General features: G+C 32.7%; 2 protein-coding genes across 3 annotated transcripts in view; both read right to left on the bottom strand.

Annotated features, from left to right (window-relative positions):
- Nucleotides 1-6041: 6041 nt before the first annotated feature.
- Nucleotides 6042-11782, bottom strand: LOC148282909 (zonadhesin-like). 2 transcript variants are annotated; one of them, XM_088224333.1, is made up of 8 exons: nucleotides 11510-11782; nucleotides 11254-11424; nucleotides 10991-11170; nucleotides 10739-10915; nucleotides 10494-10643; nucleotides 9770-9940; nucleotides 7950-8120; nucleotides 6042-6425 (listed from the first exon to the last, which is right to left on the bottom strand). In XM_088224333.1, the coding sequence occupies exons 1-8, from the start codon at nucleotides 11598-11600 to the stop codon at nucleotides 6253-6255; spliced, it is 1284 nt and encodes a 427-aa protein (XP_088080459.1). In that variant the 5' UTR covers nucleotides 11601-11782; the 3' UTR covers nucleotides 6042-6252. The 2 variants fall into 2 exon arrangements, with proteins under 2 accessions (XP_088080459.1, XP_088080460.1); XM_088224334.1 differs by lacking the exon at nucleotides 10991-11170 and having other exon boundaries at nucleotides 11510-11669.
- Nucleotides 11783-25501: 13719 nt separating this feature from the next.
- LOC148282908 (zonadhesin-like) overlaps nucleotides 25502-27537 on the bottom strand; it is a 53471-nt gene continuing 51435 nt past the window's right edge. Inside the window, exon 20 of the mRNA XM_088224343.1 lies at nucleotides 25502-25757. Coding sequence (XP_088080469.1) covers nucleotides 25546-25757 — 212 coding nt within the window. The 3' untranslated portion in view covers nucleotides 25502-25545. The remainder of the gene's footprint in view (nucleotides 25758-27537) is intronic.

Raw genomic sequence — 27537 nt, 5'->3', positions numbered from 1 at the left:
CGTGTTCGGCCATGCTTGGTTCATTTTCATGCAAAATCGACATGTGATATTTGTCTAAAAGAAGGTTTTATATTGCAGATTTTCGTTGTCCTTGGGCTGGACTCTGAGGCGCAAGATTGATCACATGTCCCAGATGATCGAAATACGCGGCTGCAAGACGTGTTGTAATCTTACTCCCTTTTATTATTCATATTATTATCAACAATATTTTGAGTTTGTCCAAATTTTTGTAGACAAGGACTGGATTCAACTCCCTGGGGAGCTGTTTATATTAACATATTACAACAGAGATGAAGAACACCTTAGAGAAGGTAATATAGAAGTCTAGGCATCTACAGGGTCTATGACCTGTCAATGTCTGGTTTAATGCTTTTTTGGCTCAAAGGCAGCAATATTATATAGGCCCGAGGGTATATAACCTTATCATTAATACTCTAAATTTATTTGTCAATTTCTAAAATGTGTGAATGGGAGCTAAATTTCTAACTGTCCATGCGCGCTGTAGCTGCAAGACGTCCTGATATCTAGCTCCTATCTGTTATAATTTTCAATTAATCTTAATTGAAAACGAGGAACTAGAATCCCAACCATCCATGAGCTCTGTAGCTGCAAGACGTGCTGGGATATTTATTTATTGTACAGCGCTCTTGAGGTGATTTTCACAAAAAGTGCGCTATATAAATTATCCAACTATATATATATATATATATATATTTATATACATATATATTTATATATATATATATATATATATATATATATATATATATATATATATATATATATATTATCCTGCATTTGGAGTTCTTAAGCAGAACCCAATGCATTATTCGCTGGGAATAAGATTACATAAATGTTTTTTTAATAATAATTTATATTTACATTACCTGAATGTGCTGAAGTTATTTGAACAGCTTTTTTCAATGGCGTCTTTTTCTGTGGTCTTTTCTTGCTTTGCACTTCACTAAATAACAAGAACAAAGCGCCAAGCACCAATATAAATAACTTGTTACTTTTCATTGTAAGAACCTTTCCGTACCTATAATTTGCAGATTTCTATTTAATTTTCAATTGCAGAAAAAACTATAAATAAAAAAACACAAATAATACGAACGCTGTGGTTATTGTATACCGTGTTGAATTGAGAATAAGAAGTAATAACATAATTTTAAAACAACCTTGTTTTTAACCCAATAGTCTAAATACCCAATAGCCCAATAGCCCAAAAAAATAATGATTAGTCAAAAGTACATCTTTAAAGTTTCAATACTTAAATAGAAATACAAGAAAATGTTAGAATTAATAACGTCGTACAAAAAAATATCCATGTGCTTACGCGATAAGACATAATCAGAATACTCCAGAATAAAATATCTCCAGAAATCTGCTCATAAAAGGTCTAACGTTTAGACTCTAAACAGACCCCCTTTTTAAGTTCTTATGTATATTTTTAAATAATTTTCCATATTGTATAACAATAAAAAATTTGTATTTCGAGATCCCTTTAAGATGATCAGTTTTACACATCAGGTTATGTTTTAGTATTTTATGGTCGACGTAGTCGATAATCTAATTCAAGGCCTCATCCATTGCAGGCAAATATACCAACCACCAGACATATTCATGCTTTTTTATTTTTATTTTATTTTATTTATTGGGGATATCAACAGTAATAAATATAACAAAAATACAACAAATAAAATATACAGAGAATAAAACCAATGACATATCCACAGAAATACATTAAATACACGTACAATTCATACTAGTGTGTTTGTGTGAGCGTTAAGTGAGTGAGAGGGTGGGTGTTATATTGGAATGAGGGTGGATATGTGTGTAAATATTGCACAAGTGTCAAGTGTCGAAAATATAAATTTATTTAAAATATTAAGAATTAGAGATAAAATATAATAAAATAAAATATAATAAGATAAAATAAGATTTTATTATTGAAACTATGTAAGTAGGTATAAGACAAAAAAGTGTGTTTTAAGACGCGCATTTTAAATGTTATTTTTTACAATCAAATGGATCAATAAGGGGAAAGTTCAAATCATATTCACTAACAAAACGTGTAAGTGGAGAGTTCTGGGCATAGTTCGTACGAACTGCTGGCCGATGAAATAGAGAGCTCGACGTGAGACGGGTGCGGTAGCCGGGGACATTTAATGATAACTCCGACAAAAGAGCCGGACTATCAAGGCGTCCACTAAGTATGTCATGAAGCACCCCCATGTCCAATAGTAGACGGCGATCTTCTAAAGTAAGCAAGTGGTGTTTTTTGCTGGAAGACATATAATTGAGATCGGTATACCTGCATCTCCAGTTAAGATGTCTAAGAAATGTCCATTGAATTTTCTCGAACTTTTCTTTATGTGTGACATATTGTGGAGACCAAACAGAAGAGGCATACTCAAGCAAACTGCAAACATGAGCAAAGTAGACCATTTTAATACACGCGATATCTTTAAATACCTGACATGTACGAAGTAAAAAAAACAAGGTTTCTATGTGCACGGGTCAGTATGTCATCGAAGTAATTCTCAAATGTATGTTTGCTATCAAGAATAACACCCAGATCGCGTACGGTATCAACTCTCTGAACAGGTTGGTTTTCTAATATATAATGATATGGGATGGGATGTCGACCTCGCGAAAAAGAAATAAGCAAACACTTTGATACATTGTCGTTAATACGATTTTTCAAATAGTTTGTTTTAGAAAAAAGAAGAAGAAGAGTCGATGGTTTAAATTTTGACAAAACAATGAACTTACTAATGAGTATTTGAAGAGATGGAAAACAAAAAATGCAAGTTTAACAATAACAAAATCGCAGTTTTTACGATTTTCGCAATTACTTGTCGATGCACAACGTTATTCACAGTTTATGCTTAAATATTGATTTATTACATTGTGTTTTTTCCAATCACACGAAAAATCGTGATGAACATAACTATTTATGATTCGTAATAATAAAAAAAAAAACTATTATTACAATGAATTTTAGAATTAATGTAGAAAGATACACGAGTACATATTTTAATGTGATATCGTGTCACAATATATATCGACCCCTATCTCATTTCTAATCGACTAATAAAGGATAATTTAAGTAGTGTTGAAATTAAGAGTTGTACTTAAAATATTAAAAATTATTTTTTTATTTTATTTAATGATGTTTATGGTTGTGCACACAGTGCTTTGTTGGTATAATACAGGTACAATGATATTATATATAAAAAAAACATAAACCAAACACAGCACCATTTACGTACACAACATTATATGTAATACAATTTCTGAATTGTTATCTCCATTGATGTGAATAACGAATTTGGCTCATGGAGTGATGTGTGTAAAAGGTGGTGTTTGTTTTATATGTAAAGTAGATTTAGTATTTTTATCTTTGTTTTTTTACAAATAAATTTTAAAATACATCGAGGATTCAATATGTCCATGTATTTATAATTTTCTCAATCTGAACGGTTTGAGTAGGTAGGAAGAAATTGAAATATGCCCGCCCTTATATGTATATTTATTGTTTATGTATATAAAGTGTCAAATAAATAAATAAATAAATAGGATCGTCACAATAGATCTTCACAGGTCGTCAGGTGCTTGCATGGCACTGACCCCCACCTCTTAAAATAAGAATACCATCGAGGATTTTTATGAAATTAAGTTTCTTTAATTCAAAAGTTAAAATCTACTTTGTGTGCTACCTATTAGGCCATACGGGATCGAATGCAGAGCGGACACCACAACGAGGAAGTAATGTGGTATATTATTTATTTTTTATTTGTTAATAGACTATTGGCCAAATTTTTCAAAAAAAATTAACGTATCGTAATATCAGCGCTATGAATTTTTAGAGTGTTTCTGAAATTACTCCGCAAGTGACGTCAGAGGTTCTCTTTCGCTTATTCTCTGTCAGTTCTGCCGATTGGTCCGTTTACAGTAAGTAAACCAAATATCTTTTACAACTCTCTTATCATTCTGTACCTTGTGTATCTTTTAGAATATAATACATTGTTTTTTAGGAAACTGTTTTAGATAGTAAAAATAAGATGTAAATAAAATATGAAACATATGTATAAAGATACTTTAACTATTTATGTATAAAAATAAATTAGAGAGGTAAAAACGTTATTAAGTATTATGTGTGTACCAACCATTTTGTTATTTTATACTTATTTTGGAAAGATTTTTTTTTCAATAAATATAAATAAAATATTGTTTGATTCATATGAACTATTGACGTCGTTCAAAGTAGTTTGATTTCATTTAAATATTTTTAATGATTTTTTTCGTACAGTTTAAAGAAACTTTAGATTACAATTTGATGCTCTAATTTTTACGGCGCGAAAGAAAAGAGTTTTTGTATCCAATTACCCGTTGGGCTGAAGTTCTTCCTTACAAATAACGCGCTACAAGTATTAGAAATTAACACCATAAGAAGCATATCTGGCAAGAGCCTTCGAGACAAAGTAAGGACTCAAAAATAAAGGAAATATGTGAGATCGGAGATGTTATTCGGTAGGAGAGGTGACGAAGAAGACATTGGTATGCACTTGTAAGGTGAATAGTGCCATTCAGACTCCCTCACGTTGCATTTTACGATCGACCCCATGGTGATGAAAGACGACTCCCGGAAGAGCACGGCTATATTAAAAACAGGCCACAAGATACACTAAGAGGAGGTTTTCTTTAAATGGTTCTATAAATATCTCAATCGAATATAAAAAAAATGTCTTTAAATGCTCTTCCTGATGCTTGGCAATCGCGATGAGAATCTTCACCTTTCTGTTTATTCCTTCAATCCGTCAGCGCTTCTTCTTGAGTTATCCTCGATCACTGGACCACGAAATTTTCATCAGGTTATGGTAAATTTAATAAAAAAATATTTGTTTTTAATATTGTTGGCTCCCCTTCGTGCTACTGCAGATATCCTAACCAATCTTCTGAACACATCCTGTGGTCTTGTCCCTTTCCCCCTTTCTATAATTAACGAATGGAGTTTCTTGCTACTACCCATGGCCTTGCTATAGGTCTTGTCAGATATACAGATCTGGTGGCTTCAAAAGAGAATTTCAAGGCTTTTAAAAAGTTTTATAATCATTTCGGCGAATTGATTATGTCCAATCAATTTAATCCCAGTCAGTGAAGAATTCACTTTCCTATTTTCTCAATTCAATGAAGTAGATATTATGTACTTCTGGATTACTTTCTTTCAGCACAAAGATGCTAAGGCTACCAGATTACAGAGAGCTCCTTAAGGCAGCTTTTCTCGTTGGACAGCGAGCAAATTTTTCGTGTCTGTGGGCACCGCCAAGGAGACTTATGTCCTCAGATGCGGTGTGCGGTATGTGGTGGGTAAGCTATTTATGTCTTTATTTGGAGAATTGCGTCAGGAAATGTAATAAATTTAACACTAAGTGTTAAAGTTTCCCGCTTTATAAAGTATATATGGTGATTGGCATGTGTGGCTACCGCGATAGAGATTTCGGGTGTGATTTTGCTGAAGTTAACGAGAAGTATTTGTTTTAAAGTCGCTTTATCCGTACAATATTACATAGTTCCTGGACTTGAGGAGCATACTGCTGATAATGTTTTTCCCTGTAAATTTTCATCTCTGTTGAATGTAAGGGTTAACATTGCATTGTGGTTCTTTTTCATAAAATGCTATTTAAAAAAATATCTAAATCAGAAATTATGTTTATTTACCAATTCATTTTTGTTATTTACGATTCGTTTTTATTTGTACTTCAGAAATTTTTTTCTCTGCACACACCGTATTTCAAATAAATAATATTGTGATAACGAATATTTTTTTATTACACTATGTTTTATTTGCATTACGGCATGCTTGTTTGGTTCTTACATTTCCTATTTAATACAACACTGTTAGCCGTAGTTGGCACATAATTTATGTTCTTATTTAATTATTAGCTTATATTTGCACTTATTTAATTGCTGTATTTTCCTCTTGGGACCCCGGGGGGGACCCTTGGGGACCCGTATATGTAAAATAAACACGCATATGAATATCAAAACATTTTTTTCTCTTTATTTTTTTTCTTAATTCTTTATATACCAAATTGCATAGTTTGATAGATAAGTACACAAAATTTGTGTATTTTTAGAATACAATCACGAAAAATGTATTATTTATTTAGGTAGAAAAAAATCATATTTTCACATTTTATGTCTTTTGTATATATTCCAAAATAATCAATATATTCAAAGAAAAAGTTAACATTGTTTCGGTGGAATACAAACTCCTTTCGAGTTTCTTAAATACCCGGCAATACAGATGCATCCGGGGTTGCAAGCACATTTACTCAATTGAGCGAAGGTTGGATTAGCGCAAGTGTTTACACATCCCGTATTTCCACATTCAGAATAAACCTCATTAGTTGGACACCCTGAGAAAAAAAAACAAATTAAAAATTATTTAGGAAAAATTCGAGGAAATTAAAATAATGATTTATTATATAAATAAAAGACGAGTGATACTTTAATCCACAAATTTGGATTATCCAGTGACCGGTTTCATCGGTTTCGTGACATTTTCGAGGCTGGTATCTTTATTGAGGAGTTTAATGTTTAATAACCTTTTTAAAAAAATATCGCAATGTTTGTAAAACAGTCATAAACTGTGCAAAAGTAAACTACTTTAAAAACATTATCAACTCACCAGATTGCATCTCTAAAAACGTATTTGAAGTTATAAAAAAAGCATCCAATACTTATGTGAAAAAAGACTCACCTATACGGCAATTGGAAGAAAAGGATTCTTTAATAACGTTTACGGATTGTAAAGAAATTGCAAACCACGCTAATGACTATTTCTCAACGATTGGCGTTAAATTGGCTTCACATATTCTCCAAAACAGAAAAGAAACTGAATCATTGTTAACAGAAAACAAAAAAAAACAAAAAACACTTCATTTAGCTAATCTAACATAACCACTTGCCCAAATAAAATCATTCAAACTATTAATCTGCTAAAAGCATCAAATTCATCAGGTCCTGATGGTATTGGTTCTGTTCTGCTTAACATTTAAAATTAACTATTGCACAGCCTCTCTCTTATATTTTTAACCTTAGCTTTAGTTCTGGCACATTCCCTTCTTACTTTAAAAAAGCTATTGTAATTCCCATTCATAAAAAAAAAGGTATTGCCAACTATCGACCAATATCATTACTTAACACAATCTCTAAAATTATAGAAAAAATAGTAAAAAAAATAAATTTCAGAATACATAGACATCAATAATACTCCCACACTACCAGAAGTCAAACTAGAGGATAGGTCATGGGGTCTATCACATACTCTGAATTCGGGCAAAGAAATTTCAAGTTTCTGGGCTTCAAAATATTCTATTTGTTACCCAAAAATTGCAAAACCATGACCTGGATTCAATCGAACAAATTTCTAAAAAATTGGTTACTGGGTTTAAGTTGAGAAAAATTGGAAAATTTACTCAAAATACATTCCTAGTAAATTAATAATGTATAACTGTATAGTAAATTAACTAGTAGGTAGTAATGTTATTGTTTATTTTTGCATAAAAATGTCTGCCTTAAAACAGGCTGTACCTAGTTAGGCAGACTAGACATGATCTAGAGAAATCTATTACCTAAGTGTGTATGTAGTAGATAAAGTAATTGTTATTTTTATTAATAAACTAGGATTATTATTATTATTATTTATAAAAACAGAGGTAAGGATACATATACATTGAACTCTTTAATAAAGATACCAATCTGGAAGATGTCGCGAAAGCGATGAAACCGGTCACTGAATATTTCAAATTTGTGGATTAAAGTATCACTCGTATTTTATTTATGTAATAAATTACAATGAACTTCCATCAAGAATATTCACTTACAAACTTAAATGTTTTAAAATAATGATTTTAGATTTTACTTTCAAAGTTTTTTACCACATTGTTTTGGTGGAACGCAAAGTCCTTTGGAGTTTCTCAAATATCCAGGAATGCATATGCATCCAGGGTTGCAAATGCATTTGCTTATTTGGGCGAATGTTGGATTGGCACAAGTGTTAACGCATCCAGTATTTCCACAATCAGAGTAGACTTCATTGGCCGGGCACCCTAAGCATATCGGAACAAACATTAGTAATAAAATTTAACTAGTACATATTGTCAGGAAATAATCCTGAGCAAACAGGCTTTTAAAAATATATTTCCTTCTCACCCTGTCTTTTTATGACAATCAAGTACTAAAAATGTTTTAAACGTAAAATATCTATGACTGACCATAGATAGCGCGAGCCAATCAGAACGTGGTTTGCCATCCAATCAGAACGGTACATTTAAAGTAACAGTCATTATTAGGTGGCTTCCAGAGTAGAACAAAGAGATTACGTCAGACCCTTCCTACTCCTAGGAGAGGAAAAGAGTAGTGGTCTGCGCGGGAAGAAACGGGAACTAAACGTCGGGGAACAAACTTCAAGGCGTGAACGTGTTGTTCCCCGAACTCAATAATGGTCAAAATAATATCTCGTTACAGTTTTGTTCCGTACAACCACCCGGCCAGTTATAAATAGTTCTTCGCTAACATTAGATTCAGGTACGTAGTACGTCACTCCTCGTCATTCAATTTAGAAGCCCTCCGGCTTATCATGATGCTAATAAATTGATAATTTAATTCAGGGCGCTAGGACAACCCCCCCGCTCTACGTCAGGACGACCCCCACACGCTACGGTTGTAGGACATCGCTCCACAGTAGAATAATCCCGTACGGGGTTGGATGACCCCGCTCTACGCTAGGACGACCCCCACATACCCCACGTTAGGACGACCACGTCCTACGGCAGGATAGCCCCGTACGCGGTTGGATGACCCCGCACACGTCGTGGTTAGACCGCTTCCTACCGGGATGGCTCCTAACACGTTTCATAGGCCCTCTGGTCTGAGATAACCGATGGTGACGGCCGCCTACGGTTTGAAAACACCGTTAGCGTGCGGTTGACAGCGCATGCTTTCCGATCGCCTCAAGCAGCTCGCTTGACCTGGCTCGCTTGACCTGGCTCGCTTGACCTGGCTCGCTTGACCTCGAGAGCGTCCAGCCATCGGCAACTCCTACACGGCCCCCTCACCAGCTCCGGTGATGCGACCTGCGCTTCGGCCGCGCTTAGCACGCGGTCCCTACGATGTTCTAACACACCACCGTCTGTCGTATGAGATAAGCTCCACATTTCTTTCCATATGCATTACGCCTCGTGTAGAGTCATTCACTGGTAATCACAGCCCTGGCTGGTTAAATCTATAGGCTGACACTATAACCTGTAATGTTTGGGCCAAGAGCCATCAACGTAAAATTCTACTAATCAATTGTTTATCCCTATCATTGTTCTGCCTTGTATGTCTATCAAATGCCCATTATTGGAATGAATTATATTTTGTAAATGTAAAGTAAACTCTAATTATATAAGAAGGTAGTCCCCCCCCTACGCATTGAGGAACCCTGAGGCGGAAGCCGTCCACCACAATGTCAAAGAATCCACTATCTGAGAAGGTCTCATGCTCTGACATTCTCTCGTTCCACTAGTATTGCCCTGCTATTCCATGTTCTAACTCTGAGAGAGAGACGGTAACACCTCATTTTCTATACGTTACAATATATGACAACATTGAATAACGTTCACAGTTTTTTTAATTATGTCAATAATAAATAAGATGAAATAAATGGTATTATTTAAAAAAATAATCATCAAATGCAAGTAGTATTGCTAGTTACCGCATTGTTTTGGTGGAACGCAGACTTTTTTGGAATTCCTCACGTACCCGGCAATACACACACATCCAGGGTTACAAGGACATTTGCTTGTTTCCGCAAATGTTAGATTCGAGCAAGTATTAATGCATCCAGTATTTCCACAATCAGAATAAACTTCATTTGCCGGACACTCTGAAACAAATAAAAGTCATCAGTTGATCCAGCACTCGTGTAATTATTTTTTCTAGTCTTCCAACATGTCATATTTTCCAGACTACAGTCCTCAACTTGTCTCGGATAAACAGCTAAAAGCTACCACAAGTGAATTGTTGCCGTTTTAAACTGGTCTAATCAGCACATAGGAAACCTTCTTCGTCTTCTTCTTCCTTATACGCTGCCGACCACACCAAGCTTTTTCAGGTTATCTTCCTTTTTCATTGTGAGGTAAATAACATATCGGAGAACTTGTCTGAGGCATAAGATCGAAAGTCTGTCTATTAGCTTTAGTTCCTGAAGAATGGAGGCTTTGGTGGGTCGAGCTGTCCAGAATATTCTTAGCAAATGCCTCCAACACCACATCTCAAAGGCATATATGAGTATAATGATACTCGTACAGCAAAAAACCTAAAATTTACTAACGCGTTCAGCAATTCCGATTTAAATACATTTGATGTGTGTTTTAACCATACTGTTTTCTTCTAGAATCTTGTTTTAAAGCTAAAAAAAAACATGCATTTTTCCTCACTTTCAATTTTTTTTACGCAGTTTTTATTAGTATCGCGAACATATCCAACTTTGCATTCACATGCTGCTATGCATGGTGCAAAACATTGTGTTCCTGTAGGGCATGGGTTTATACAGGGATTCAAGACTTCGTTCAGACCACATATTAATGCTAAAACATGAAACAAGTACATTTTACGTATTAGTTATATAACAAAATATTTCAAATAAATTTCTGGCAAAATTACTTGTTTCTAAAATACTTACGACAGTTCTGTGGCAGAATACATTTGTTGTTCTTATCTCTTACGTATCCATCTCTGCAGAAACATCCTACTACACACTGATCTGGGCATATGATTGGATCATTTTTATTTTCACACGTCCTTGGACAAGCAGTTCCACATGTTGTATAAACTTCATTGCTTCCGATGCAATTTGAAACTAAAATAAATTTTAATTTTTCTTAAATTTCCAACCGCCAAATTAAATGGTTAATTGATTAATTTTTGTACTTACTGCATGTGTCTTTAGGGACACAAACTCTTTCTTTATTTCTAAGGAAACCCGGTAAACAAATACATCCTGGATAGCATCCGGCTACGTAAGTGCATTTAGCGCTCAAGTCTGGCTCCGTGCATGTATCCTGACATCCATGGTTATTACATTCACTGTACATTTCGTTTGCACCACAAGCGTCTTAAAATTAAATATCCTGTTATAATTCAAATATGATGCAATGGTTACAATTTCAATTCACGACATTAATTGTTTTTCATTACCGCATTTCTCAGTTGGAACACAAACTCCTTTAGAATTCCTTAAATATCCCGGGATGCAAATACAACCGGGTTTACAGGAACATTTGCTAACTTGGCTTATTGTTGGATTGGCGCAAGTGTTTTGACATGCATTATTTCCGCAATCCGAATACACTTCATTTGCCGGACACACTAGTAAAATAAAAATAAAAAAAATAACTGATTTTAGAATAACTGAATGTAAAATCATATTGACATTTTTTTTTACTAAAATTACCTGATTCTGGCGATACACGTACACTAATTACTCCATCAAAAAATAACAAAAGGGCGCTTAGCACCAATAATGAAAACAACTCAATTTCCATAGTTCTTTCTGAAGTGAAACCTTTAGAGCAATTTTACTTCTGAATCATAAACTAAGTCGTTGACTCCTATTTATATCTAACTTGCAATAATTTAATTCACAATTTAACATTAATTCGTCACGTAAGGTATTTTGTTCTCTTAATAAAACAGCTTATCTTTATAGACACGAGACAAATAGTCTAAGCTCTTTAAACAAAATAAAGAAATTAAAGATAAACATGTAGTTATGTTTTCATCATTCATCCTATTTACTCTTTCCGCGCGTACTGGTGAATAGTAGAGGACACATTGGTGCGAGAATCGCAACGCTTCTTGATTATTTGAGACAGGGTGATCAATGATCAGACTTTCACTTAAGATGCCAATCAAGTATGAAATATAATAGTGAAATAAAAGAATGTTTGAATTTAACCTTGTACCTTAAAAAGCGTACGGAGACTAATGCGCTAACCACTTACTCCACCAAGCGAACGTACAAATACATTTTTTCTTGATCCAGGTATTCATTGTTTTGCTTATACACACGCAGCTCATTTGCAATATTTTTTGTCCTTTATTTCGTTTTCACTTGTTTTTCTTATTATTTTTTTTTAAATTCTCACAAGGGTTCTCAAAAAGTCGACTTTTGTTCCAGCAGTTGCGTCGTTTCTTATTACTTTCTTTGCTGTCAATTTTTTTTCCATTTGTTTACTTTTTATTCCAGATAACTTTTAAAGCACCACTTTTTTGGAAAATCACCTCAAAGGCGCCGTACAACAAATATCCTAACACGTCCTGCAGCTACAAAGCGCATAGACCGTTGGGATTTAAGTTCCCCTTTTCCAATAGATTATTTATAATTAAAAAAAGAAAAAAAATAACTGCTATACTGTCTGCACATTTGTTTGCCATACAAATTTTAGAATATTTTATTATTCGTTACATTTAACCGATTGAATTTGAATGTCAGACATACTTTAAACCCTTTTTTTAAATTCAGTTTCTTGTCCACGCATATTTGTACATCAATATTTGGCTGATCTATAAAGCGCAATTTTTGTGAAAAATCACCGCAAGAACGCTTTACAATTTTAAACGTAAACTTACATTATAACTAAGCTTAACTTACATATAACATTTCGTGATTTCTAAATTGAGGGTATGATAAAACAAAAAAGTGAAATTCCAGTTGAAATCTGAACTGACTGGGGCTGTCGACGATTTGCAAGTATGAATGCAAGTGGTTCCAGGCAGAGGGGCCGGCATCGGGAAAAGCACAATCTCCGAACCAAGTGTTAGTGTAGGCAGCACCGGATTTCAAAAAGTTTTCCTCCACCTGAATCCAATGCCAACCTTAGAATAGACTTTCATTAAAATGTGTTTTCCTTAATACAGAGGTCCGATAGGTATCTTGGAACCATTTCATTAAGAGATTTCAATACTGTCCAGAAAAGCTTATTTTTTATTCACACTGAGCTTTTTAACCTAAACAAATTTCGAAAACATGAGATGTGAGAATATGTTTTTACTTATCGCATCGAAAACAGATTGAAGTTCATCAATTTGGTATTTTAGCAGATTTGCGTAGCGTATTGCGTATTTTGCGGACGATAAGACGCATCGGACTATAAGACGAACCCCAATTTGTGGTTGAATTTTCAGAGTAAAAAAGTGCGTTTTATGGTCCGAAAAACACGATTTATTCTATTACGGTAATCTGGAAGCAAAACGACAAAAGCATTCAAAAAAGCTTTAATAAAAGGGTACTCGCAAAGTTCTGATTTTGACCTAATAAAGCTCTGCCGAAATGAAGTGAGGGTATATATAGAGCCCTAACAGGGCACCGGAAATTGAACAAACACCTCGCTAGAATGAACCTTTCTGAAACTTCCAGATGTAGGCTATGCAGTGCAGATGAAGAAACACCTTTACACATTCTATGTGAACCTCATCTTTGGGGACCACTGGTTAAACCTGAGGATGTTAAAGAGCTCACCCCCTACCTTATAAGGTAGGGGTATTGGGTAAAGATACTTTACGGATCTGGACTTGGAGGGGAAGATTTAGCAAAACGTATACTCTCACCTTCCACACAGTAGTCAGGCCTGAGCTTGGAGGGCGAGAACTATTTACGGAGAATCCTCACAGTAAATCTTCACAAAACGCAGTGACGTCAGGAGCTTTCATAGCTCTGACCTCCACCACTAAGAACAAGAATAAGATAAAAATATGTTTTATAAAAAAATACGTAAAAAGGATTTGGCAATATGTGTATATAAATTAATTATTTGCGTCGTATTAGTCTTTAATGAGAAAAGAGAATAAGAGAGGAAAAAAGGAGGGATTAAGGAAAATAATGAAGACGATAAGCATTAAAAGCTAAGCAAAAACTAAGCAATTAAATATAACTGAACTCTTTCAATTAGAATCATTAAAGTTTATCCACAAATTAGCCACTAATGTAATTGTAGACGAAGAACTAAAAGTTGTAAAAAATGTAGTCAACATGGACATAATACGAGAATATCAGACAAATACCATTTACAACTTTCTAAAACAAGACAAGGACAATCAAGACTAATAAACCAGGGACTGAAATTATACAATAAACTACCAGACAAAACTAAACAAAAGACTCAGACAAACTTTTCAAAAGATGTAAAAAATATTATTTTAAACAACAGAGTATGAAAGAAAAATATTTATATATTTTTTTGTAAAATGAATGTAATAATCCGTAAGGGTTTATAAATAAATTTTCAAATTAAAAAAAATATGCAGCCGTAATTAAAAACACAAAAAACAGCGGTTATTAACACTAATCTCTGAACACCCGATGACAAACTATCAGTTCAGAGTTTATCGGTACAATTATTGTTTGTATATTCGTTAACGTGAAATAATATTGTTATGAAACTTGTTATTTTTTAATAAAGACTGAAAATTAAACAAAAAAGTTATGTTCCTGGATTGGTACCTGAAGCATAAGACTGACCACCTTACATTCATGTTACATATTATTGATATGCACTGCATTGAGTGTAACAATGCAGTTCCCTTTGCATTATCAGATATGGACAGAAGGGTGTCTCAAGCAATAAGGGTCAATTTTTGTTTTGCGAAATCGAAGACGCATACCCTCTTTTGTTTTTCTGTATGACCTCAATCACATAAGTAAAAAGTATTATTGCATTTAGATAACGATAACCCGTGCCAAATCAATATCGAAGTTGAACCTCAGAATTTGTACTGGGAATACTATGAAATGATTTTTAAATGTATGTTTCTTTCGTTAATAAGTCACGAATTTATTCAATGTGGATATTAATAACTATTTTACATTAAATAAACTATTTAACTTATTTTATTTTCAAAGTTTCTATATACAATCTGGATAGATGTTCCTGTGTTCTTTTATGCAACGTAAAATAAAAGTTTTAGTTCCTTCTCAACTGAAATCAAATCTTGAAAGTCTTGTGTCAATTCTACCGCTCTTTAAGCTTGACTTTTTACTGCTCTAAGCATAAAGATCGTATTTTGGGATCTAAAAACAAAGCATTATTCGCCAATGAAGCCTTTTTAACGAAATTCACAACGAATGTAAGGACATTCGTTTAGAAACTTATCGTAAATATTTAATCGAACGATCTCTTGCTTTTGACTGATTTGAAATCATCAATGTTTTTCTCTGAAATGAAAAAAAACTATTGTTAATAACTGCGAGATACAAAAACTAAAAAAAAAACTAGAAAAATTAATGTACCAAACTGACTTCTTCTTAAAGTTCTTCCTTTGATGGAATGTGTCGCTTTTCATGGGTCAAGAAATATTGTAAATGTTTATCTTTGTTCTTTGGTCTAAATAATCATTATAAAGAGTCTTCTTTATCAGTCAAATACCATAAATGCTGGCTAAACATTTGTAAAGCAGTTTTCGAGATATTACCATTCATGTTTTCGTAAGCTTTCAAAAGGCACAAATATTTTTAGGGTGCTTTAACTGCCAAAACGCATTGATCCCAAGACGTGATTTTCACAATAAACGAGCAGCCGTTAAGGTGCTGCCTTGTCTTTAGTGAATAATTAAAGCTGAGAACTTAATAACAATTCCACAATATTTTTAATAGCATTGTATTATAAGCGAATCCACGATTTTCCAATTATTATTGCTTTTTTTTTGAAAAGTGGAATATCGGGACTTTTTATTACTCGTCTAAATTTCACTAAGAATACGCTGTTTATTACGAGTTCGTATACGTGATGGCTGCAAGCAAAAATAATCATTTCTCTTTAAAATTCTAACTCTCGACAACTGTTGGAAAATCTTTTTGTGGATCCACATGTTCACTACAATTAGAAAAAGAATTTTCTTTCAATAGCTTGTATGATGCTGAAGATGTTGACATGGAAACATATTAGATTAGCTAATTTTCTTCTTCAACAGCTTAAAATTGCTTCTTTATCAGTCAGTTGCTTATCCATTTCACCCCAGTAACCAGGATGCCTAAGGCTCTCTCGGGCGCTGCAAATATTTTGATGTATTTACGTTTTTTGTACATTTCTCTAAACTTGATACAAGTTAACAAGTTTTCTCACACAACTCGGCAAGAATTAGATAAGTATTTGTGCCTTTTTAAAAATTATCATACACTCTCGAATAGTGAAATTTGCGGTTTTATTTACAGTTTAATTAATTTTTCGAATGTTGTAAAATTAAACTGCGAGAACCTGTCCATTAGAGGGAAGTTTTTAACCCGTTATTTAATGTTTTGCGAACCCTATTAAATATTTCATTTATTTTTTTAGAATTACATACGTGATTCCACTGTCCTGTTTATTTATTAAATACGTTTACTTAAAAAAAACTTTGAAATTATATCCACATTTAAACGTGGGCGTCCGTTTGCCTAAATAAACAAAAACTAACCATGTCGGCACGGGTTGCCATCGTTCAAATTACATAAAATTTTATTTGCAGTTAAAAATTAGCTAACAAATAAAATATGAGGGCCAGCGTTAAAAAAACATTTCAATTTTTTTTGGGACACCCTAATGGGCATGATGATGCCTGTAGAAAAACACTAATACATGCAAACTATTTTTTACTCCAGCAAATATTTACTTTAAAAAAATTTAAAAATTTCAATTAGCTCAGCTTGTGTGAATAAGTATGTTACGCTTGTTTTACACGCAATGCACACACTGATCACTAAGTTTACCAGCACTTGGTACACAACAATAAGAATTTTACTACTAAACCGTACATAATAAACAAGGTAAAAAACAAGCAACTTTCATGTAAAAAAAAATTTACTATTGATTTATGATATTTAACTTTGTCAAGCGCGCCGAGAATCGTGCTGATATTTTAATGCTTATATTTAGTGCAAACACTTAAGAAACGCTGGTATTAAAATATTTCATTGACTCTTGTGTGTGTAACACGAGTCAACAAAGGATCCAGAATTTGATATATTTCTCTTATTTATTTAAATGATTAAGCTGTATTTTTTTAATATTCAAATGTACATCCATATCGGATTCAGAAAGTATGATTTGTACAAATATACTAGATATAAAAAATGCTTATCCTTACAATGCTAATAATACGAATGAAAGTAATGCCAATACCAAAATTACTCTGTTTTACTGTGTAAAAAATACCACGAGAATAGAACTTAGGAAGACAGGCGCTGTTCGGCGGCCAGTGTTTGTGTGAAACAGACTAAAATATAATGAGAAATTCGTTCGATCAGTCGGTTTTTGGCAGTAAGCGGGAGTGCGCGCTAGTTACATGACAGGCATATTTATGATTAATTTATTTTGATGCGGATAAGGAAAAGATGTAATAACCCATAAGGTTTCGAAATTTCTTACGCATTCATTTTCCGTTTTGTGAGATGTAACCTCAAAACAATAAAGAGCTTTTTGCGCCTTCTAATCTTCAAACGCGTAAATTTTATTTTCGTAAATAAAAATATTATCGTTTTACTAATCATATCTTTATTATAGTTATTAAAAAGGCATTTAATTAAGAAAATTAATAAAAAAATAGTCACACTCATGGTTTCTTGAAAAAATATCATATAATCGCAGAAAACAGGGTATTTTCACGTAATTTAAAAAATATATATTTTTAAATACAGAAAGACAAAAAACAGTGGTAACGGCAAATATATTTTTTTCGTACAACGTCTTTATGCATATTTTGAATTACCCAAAAAAGAGACGTTTCCCGCCCTGCGGGACAGACGGCACGTATGACATGTTGGCGCCAAACTTCTACCCCATGTTTATAAGAAGCTCAGTCGGCGGTCATAACTCGTGACGTCAAAACGACGTGATGCCAAATGCGAACCGTCTTAGTTGTGCTTGTTTGAATACATTGATAGTTATATAATTAAAATCATAAAAATTTGCTTTTAATGTACATTATATTTAAATTGTTATTTACGACTTGTGACAAATACCCTATTCAAGCAAAATGAAACAAATCCGCTTTTGCGTGTCAAATGCGTGATTTTGACAAAAAGCTGAAACTGTTACAGATCGAAGATATGCAGTTAAATTTCAGGCGTTGTCTGTTGTATGAAATAATTCAGTCAGATAAATCTCTTCGCAACAATAAAGGTTTCAGCTCTTTAACTAAACAAAAATCAACAAATGGAGGAATTGAAGAAATATGGATATTCAACCTAAAAAAATAAAAAATATATGAATAATTTTTTTTAAAAACGCAGGCAAAATGGTGAATGTTACACAGTTTGTAAAGTGGCTACTAAAACCAGCCAATGACAGGTCATAAACCCTGTAAATGCTTAGACATCCGTATTCCTTTATTTAAGGTATTCTCTATCCCTATTGTAATTTGTTAATAATTAAGTATTGCGAAAAATCTCAGATTGATTCGATAAACGGTGATAAGTTCCAAACAGGAACAGTGGTACCACGTACCAAATGGGTAAATATAATAGATCCGCTTTCTTTATCTTTTGATTTATTTTATATCCTCTTTGTAAAATTGAAAAACAAATTAAATTTCTCAAACATGTAATTTATTTTTAATTTAATCAGGTTCACTACGTCTTGCTGAGAGGGCAGATGCGGATTTGGCATTCGATGATGCTAACACAGGTTGAATTAATTTCGCTCTTCATCACGTGTCCATTTTTGCACTGACATCCCATGGCGGGAGACTTCATCTTACATGGCATGAAGTCTAACTGACCACAATGTCCTCCGGAACAAAGGCTGGGGTTCTTTATCAGCTCCGCGTTTGGATCAGAACAACCTAAAAATATTAATAAACCAGATAACAATGCAATTATGTACGTGATATAAAACCAGAACTCTGGACGCATAGTAAAATATATTGTTTTCTGTTTTCCGTTGGGTATCACTAGAACCGATCGTTTTATTAGCACTTCACGTTATTTGAATTGATCTGAGCAAGTCATATGCACTTTCATGAAGTATTGATGCTTTTCTGACTTGCCGCCGGGGAAGGGAGTGACGTCAGGGACGGACATTTCAAAGAACAGGACGATTTGACACTTTAATAAAAATACACACGAATCCGAAGAAATTAGTGGTAAAAAACAATTTTATTATTTTTATTTTTTATAATATTGTCACCATTCCCAAAATGGCATATAATAGTTCATAGATAATTGGTACAGCGATTACCATTTATTTGTACATTTTTATTAATTTTATGTCAAGTCGTACGTTTTAGTAACCAGTGACAATGAGGAACTTTAGCCCTACGCCTAAGTAAACGTACCAATCGGCAAAACTGACAAACAATAAGGAGAAGAGAATCTCTGACGCGACGGACGTCACACGCTGAGTTATTTCAAAAACACAAAACTTTAAGAAGTCATAGCGCTGATAACACGATATATAAAAGATGAAAAAAACATTTTTTGGCGTTTAATGGTCTTTTTACAAATAAAAAATAAATAAAATACCACTGAACTTCCTCGTTGCATTGCAATAAGAAAAAAAAATTGAATGAAGTATTTCATAATGACTTTTTTAGTATCAAACCTGGACTTGAATACACGGTACCACTGTTTTGTATATCCAATGTTTTGAAACTTTAAAAAAAAATCTAAAATTTTATTTTCATTTTCATTTGAGTCAAAAATATATATTAAAAAAGCGGATTAATCAAACTCTTACCAAAATTGATTCAACTTGGTACTCATTATATTTTTGACAATGGATAAAACAGTAGTTCTTATAAGTAATCGTGATTTATATTTTTTCGGTAAATAAAAACCACGGCATTCACAACTTACGGCATCTGTTTTCTGGAACGCACACTCCATCTGTATTTTTTAAGCATCCAGGTTTACAAATACATCCTGGATAGCATCCAGGTAGGTATGTGCATCTGGTTATTAGGTCTGGTTCAGCACAGGTGTTCTGACATCCATGGTTATCGCATTTACTGAAGATCTCGTTTTCCTTACAAGTATCTAGAATAAAAATATATGCGCATTTAAAACCTTTAAAACAATTTGAAATTTCGTAATTTGTACGCATAATACCAATGAATTATTACCGTAATCTTCTGGTGCGACGCAAATTCCCTTTGAATTTTTTAAGTATTCCTCGATTCATACGCATCTAGGAACGCAGGCGCATCGACTCCTTTGAGTTAATGTTGGATCTTCACAAGTGTTCTGGCATCTAGTATTTCCGCATAAAGAAAATACTTCATTAGCAGAACACATTTAAAAAAAAGTTTAGATGTGTGTACTCGTAGTTATTATAAAATTTAAAAAATGTCATTAAATTTTCCAATGTAAAACGATATGTAAGCATGTGGGGGCGAGAAGACGAGATACGAACGTCGCGTGTGGAGTACACACCCGTGCACCACCTCGCCGTGTGTCGTACTCCGCCCCTGCAGCGAGGCCAATGGGCTTGCGTATATCTTAAGAATGATAAGTAGCTCTGAAAAGACTGTGGTAAATAATTCCTTTGCGCGCGGTGATGTAACTTCGTGTTACCGCTAGTAAAAGACGGAATATTCTAAAGTTCAGACATTTGAAAAAAAAACATGGAAACATACTGTTTAGTTAATTTTTTTCCATAATTAATGCATAAATATAATTAATTTAGCCCTGTAATAGCAAAATAAATAAAAAGTTATAAATACGTTGCTTATATTACGCGCGTTTGTCCCCCATCACTATCATTAACCGACTGAATCTGTTTTATACAGTGTGACATCACAGACATACAACAGTTAAGCCAGATGAGATACTCTAAGGTTAAGCCTCAATATGAAACTTAATTCAAAATAAATATTGAATATATTTACAGAAAGTGTTTAGTCTAAATTTGAAATGGCGTAATTTGCCGGTCTAAAAGTAATTATATTTTAGTTACATAAACCTTTTAAGTATATTTTTTAATAGAAATACCTTCAAAAATATTGTTGTTATTTAATTTATGTTTTTTTTTTCATTATTGCGCCGTTAAAAAAAAACGTTCGTTTTAAAACGGCAAAATCGAATGATTTTCTTATTTTGCGTGCGTTTTACCAGACTAAAGCTTTAAAGGGGGCGGTGAAAGTAATAAAGTAAAATTCAATAAAAATTGCGCGAAAAAAGTTGAAATATTTAAAAGAGTAACTCGTTTATTGACAAAAAGACATTGTTTTTTGTAAGAGTGAAACCGATATAAGGACCAGCGGTCTTTAAAACGGTTTCGGGTATGTGGAGAAATGTTCTTTCAGGCGGAAGAATTGAAGAAATACGATGATCAAAATTCGCAGAATTCTTAAATGTTATCTATTGTGTAGTGATCAAACCAGCCAACGGTATGTGCCATTAAATGCTTAGAATTCTGAAGTTGTCTCTTAAAAACTTTGAGAAATATTTTACAATCTAGATAAACTCCCAAGAAGACTCTAGTGAAGGGTAACATCCAGTACTTATCAGCAATCATTTCGACAATAGCAAAATACTGTTGAAATACCTGTTTTTAGAAATGGTTTCTTGATTAGTGAAAATTCAGTCGTATTCTTTGCAGAATCAATGGTCACGGAGAACACTTGAGATAATTGTAAATAAATCAATGAACCTACTTATTTTTTTTATAACTCATTTTTTCGGAATAATTTTTTGTCCGTAAATTGTCTACATACGTAGCACAAAACTAATTACAAAAACTTTAGAATAACAACACTGTAGAGCCGCCCATACGTACAAAAACGATTCTAGGATTATTAATCATGAAGTTACTATAGTTTACATGTCGTATAAACAGAGTAACAGTAAACTACGTAAATGTTTTACGTTAGTTAACAACTGTGTCAGTACTGAACTATCTGACTACATGATAGAACTGGCCGTAAAAACTGACTTCTCCAAACTGACTAACAGAAAATGCTACTACTTAAATAATAGTTAATATCCAGTGTTCATTTAACTTCTTAGTGGGGATTTTTTAGGTCGTGTTTTATTACCGTGTTTCTTAACAATTTTATATCTGATCGGATAAGCAGTTTTAGTTATTTTAATATTTGAACAATCTATTGTTTGCACACAATTAATGTACATACTAGAAAAAGTAATGTAAACCTTGAAGTCCCACACATACATCCAACATTTGATAAAAAATCACTATAGCCTCTCTCGGTGCATAAAACTTGATATCCCTGACGTTGTTCTTGACATAGTTTTTGGTCTTCCTCTTCGGGTGTACTTTTCTCAGTGTTTGAGTCTTGACCACATTGCTCATAAATCTTTGACTTTGAATCTTTGAGCCAATGACAGGTCATAAACCCTGCAGATGCCTGGACTTGTATATTAACTTCTCTCAAATGGTCTTAGTCTCTCTTATAATGTTAATTGTTGAATTAATTTTGATTATTGATATGGAAAACTTTTTTGAGAAGGTAAAATGGAGGGCCTATAATAAATCGTTATCAACGATATCTGTGAATGCCTGGACTTACATTTTACCTACTCAAAAAGTTCTCCATCATTGTTGTAATATTCAACCCTGGAGAACTTTAAAGAGTATCTCTACCATAGGGGGCAGGATAACTTAAATCCAAGTTTCTTCTTCTTTAAAGTCCTGGAAGGCCGTCGATGACGATCCTTCAACTTTATTCGGCGGAACTAAGGGGCGCTGGGTTGAAGTGGGAGGAAGGAGAGTGCTGGCTGGCTATATGGTATCCTGGAGGCAACTGATGATGTCCACATGTTTGGTATATTTTTTAATTAATATTCATGTTTCTTTTTCTCTTTTATGAATGTAATATTTTCTTATTTATATTTATGCTTTAATTTTTATTATTATCGGTATGATTTCTAATTTATATTTATTTTTCGATACTATTATATTTGTTTGAATTTTAAAAGCATCATTTAATGAAAATAAAAACTCATGTAAAAAAGAAGATTCTGCCTAAAAACAGGAATTTCTTAGCTAGTCAGGACCTAAACTAATAAACCTCGGGACATTATAAAACTGTGAAATCAATAATTTTATACAAATGTTTGGGAGCATAATACAGATCAAGTCACGCTTGTAGATTACATGATAATATTGATGACTTCATTGAAGCTTAAGTCTGGTTGTTTTGTCATCTGTTCAACAAATTATTTAAATGATTGAAATATTGTAAGATACTATGCATCAATAGGTAGACAGTTGAGGATTCTGACTGGTGTTATGTATTTATGTTAATTTGTAAAAAGAAAAAAAGAAATGTATAAATAAATACACGTCAAATATATTTATAAACGTATGACTAGATATTTGCTGTGTTTATGTATATATATTTTTAAATTTTTTGTATAGTTTTCATAATAAAAAAATATTTTTTTATTTTTTATATCAGTTGAGAACCCCTGAGCTATTATCAGGAGACAGTAAGTATTATACCTAGGGTATTCAATATACATTGCAACAATCCCATCAAATCAATGATTTATGATTTTTGCTATTTCGAATATACTGCGTTATCTATATTTTTAATAATAAATATGATTTGTTTTTTGTTTTTACCTAAGTATTAAAATCCCAAAGTTATTATATAGAATAATCTATAAAACAACTGTGTAATATGAGTATGCATAGATATATTGTTATTATATTATTTCATCATTTTGTAATAGAACACTGTTATCTTAAATATATTTATGTTTATGTTTACGTTTATAAAGGGCATTTTTGTCAAATATACACCTATTAATAAATAAATAAATAAGGAAACGATAATGATGAGTCACATCAAAATCTCCTAAAAATACCTTATTTTAAACCTTTAACTCAAAGGAACTTTCTGGATCTTCTTATTTATTTATTTTAATTTGAACATAGAATATTCAAGCGCAAAATATAAGTTATTATTGCCAAAAGCAATATCTTTCAACCAACCAAAAAATTGATTGGTCAAAAGAAGAAAAGGTCAAAATTTGTATTTAAAAAAATGCGTGTTAAAAAACTAAACAAATTTATTAAAAATAACAGCTGTTTATTAGTAGGCAGATAAAACAAAACATTATGTTATACACATTGAATGATGAGAAATGCGGGATCCAGAAAGGGAAGGAATAAAAATACAAATTAATGGAGGTTAGATGCTTTCTTTGTAGCGATCGCCAACGTCGGGGGGACCTGATAAAGCACCGCAAGAAGAAGAACGGTTAAAAATTTAAAGATATATAATCTTACCTCTAAACACGATTCAAGCATCTAATATGATAGGTTTTACAAAAAACCGTTTGAAAAATGCTTGGAAATTTTATTAACGTGACAGTTCTAATATTCTCATTTTAGAACATAAGTAAATAATAATATTCTGATCAATTCAGTTATTATTTTAATCATATTTAATTTTGTAGTTAGTCCGTTTTAGATATTACAATATTTGAGTTTGCCAAATGTTCGTAGACAAAAGAAACCAACTGGTCCAAGAAGAAGTTTAAAAATTTAAAAATTGTTTTCAGGCGTTGCCTAGTATGTGAAATAACCCAGTCAGATGAATCTTTTCACAACAATAAAGGTTTCAGCTATTTAACTTCACTAAAATCAACAAATGGAAGAAATGAAGAAAAATGAATGTTCAAACATAGGCAAAATGGTGAATGTTACAGTGTGTAAAGTAGCCACTTAAACCAGCCAAAGACAGGTCATGAGCCCTGTAAATGCCTTGACTTCCATATTTCCTTATTTAAGGTATTCTCCATCCCCGTTGTAATTTGTTTGTTTTATATATTTTTGTTTTTATTTATATTTATATTTTTCTGTAGTTTTCATCATATTTTATATTGTAGTTGTCTCTAATAGTGAGTTATTTACAATTTGTTGATAATGCCCCTTTATATATTATATAATGCCCCAATATTTATTTTTCTCGTGAAAAAAAATAAACATTTATAATAAGGTTTTATGAGAAAATATTTATATTCGCAGTTTTTAGTGAAAAAATAACAGATTCTTAGAAGAAAAACGCAACAAATCCACTTATTTTGCGTTTTAAATGACAACTTCCTGGCTGAAATGCAAAATACGCAACCTCTATGGTAAAGTGGTTAAGACGCCTGACTCTCACATGGAAGGTTCCGGGTTCGATTACCGGTGAGAACACAATTTTTTTTTTTCCTAAGCCTAGGTGTTCTGTGCTGTGTTTGGGCTGAACAGTAATTGGGCACCTGAGACCAAAAATTGCAGGTGGAAAAAAACGAGGATGGGAAATGAAACAACATTTCGGTGTCATGAAAAATCGGAGATCGATTCGATAAAAAGTGCCAAGTGCCAAGTCCCAAACGAGATCATTGGTAGGTACCAAATGGGTTAATATAATATATGGTCTCCATTTACGTTATCCGTTTTCTTTATCAATGAATTTCAATAATATCATTGGTGTAAAATTGAAACATTGATAAAATTAATTTGAATTGTGCGTGATAATTTATTTGCAATTTAATCAGGTACATTATTTATCTTCGGAAGGACAGATGGGGATTTCGCATTCGCTGATGCAAACGCAGGTAGGATCAGTTTCGCTCTTCTTCACATATCCATTCTTGCACTGACACCCCATGGCCGGAGACTTCATCCTGCACGGCACGAAGTCCAACTGACCGCAATGTCCTCCGGGACAGGGGCTGGGGTTCTTAATCAGTTCCGCGTTTGGATCAGAACAACCTAGAAAGATTAATGGATCATGGAGTGAAGGTATGTTTTCCCGTGCATTAAAAAATTCAACTCTGTTTGTGAAGTAGAACCAGAACCCTGGACGCATTTTCGCAAATACCTGACGCGTTATTTATTCGGGATGCTTGGGATATATGTACGTATGGGAGAGGGGTGTTTCGGAATCACTCGCTCGCTTGTAATTACAAAGAATTGTTCAATTTCTAAAAGCTTCAAAACCGCTCCTAAGAAGCGCCTGCTGACGTCACTCAGCAAAAAAAAATGTTTTTATAAATGTCTTATACATTAAGGACTGACGCCTGAAGCATGGGACTGTTAATCTAAACTTTGTGTATTTATGTTACAAATTATACGCGATTCGCTGCGATTGGAGTATCAATGCAGTGCTCTATTTACAATTAAGTGTGGGGGGAGACGATGATGATGTCGAAAAAATGTTACATGGATGTAAAGATGATCAGTTTTACCCTTTAGATGCCAGTTCAAGGACTATAAAATATTGCTTTGTTAAACTTTATTTACATGAATATTTCATTTTCACCATGTCGGGAATTAAACGTTAGACTGAAATAAAATGAACCGTATAAGTGATCATCTTCATTATTTCCTTTTCGCAAGAGATTTTCCTCAGAGCTCTGCATTTTTGCACTAATTGTATTGTATTTTATTATTTATTATTTAAAGCATTAACGGTCAAACATTTTACTAAATGTTATTAAATATTTGTATGTAACCGCTTACTGACTTTACTATGTCTTCTGGTTTCAAGACGTACCCGTCTCTTCGTCAAGACACATTAAACCAACATGCAAACCAACATACAAAACCCTAGACCTTCCCTTATACGTCTCAAAACCGGTAGACATAGAAAAGTCGGTAAGTGGTTAAATACAAATATTTAATAACATTTAGTATTGTATTTTGTTCATTGGCTGAGTAACATTAACCACTGTAAAATATGGTAAGGTGTCCAAAATAATAACCTTTTTGGATTAAATTGTACCCTTTTGTTTCCAATAAGCAAGAGTATATAATGTAACGCAATTGATCTTTTTAAGACATTATCAAACTTACTTGAATATTTTCAATATTTCCTCTTATACTAACTATAATTGCTGTTTAATTTTATAGGTCACATTATTTTAAAAAATAAAATAATAGTAAAATTTAACCATAAAATTTTAATTTAATTGATACCCCACCAAATTTTAATATGGAATTCGAACAATTAACTGAATACACAATAAGTAAATTAACCACACTGCTTATGCAAGATGTCTTAACATATAAATAGTGTAGCGAGAGATTTTTTGAAAAATATATATAAATCAAAACACGTAGTACTTTATATAATTGGTACACAAATTATTTTTTTATGTATTTCATTGCTTAATATTGTTTTTTTTAATATATTATCCTATTTTATGTATGTTTAGGTAACATGTATTCTTGGCACATATATATACTTTATATTTGTAAAATAACGATTTTTAATTTCTTACATTTAATTGGCTAAGCATTTTTAATTAAGTAGTTTAAGTTTTTCTTTTTTATGTTGTTGTATTATTTTAGTATAGAACATCTATGCTCTAAAGATAATAAATCTCCATCTTAGAACAGGCTGAGCCATGTTAGATGGAGACTATCATAAAAAGAAAATACTCCGTTTTTATTTTACATTAATTAGTTTTATGTAGATTCCCTGTTATTAAGTATGTTTACTAATTTTTTGCAATAAATTTATTTATTTATCCATTTTTGTGATGTTTAT

This window comes from Micrasema longulum, unplaced genomic scaffold (assembly GCF_059751315.1).
Source record: "Micrasema longulum isolate JH-2025_06_02 unplaced genomic scaffold, ASM5975131v1 h1tg000279l, whole genome shotgun sequence".
NCBI classification, from domain to species: domain Eukaryota; kingdom Metazoa; phylum Arthropoda; class Insecta; order Trichoptera; family Brachycentridae; genus Micrasema; species Micrasema longulum.
The sequence above is the reverse complement of the archived record's forward strand: the minus strand, read 5'-3'. Positions and strand labels throughout refer to the sequence as shown.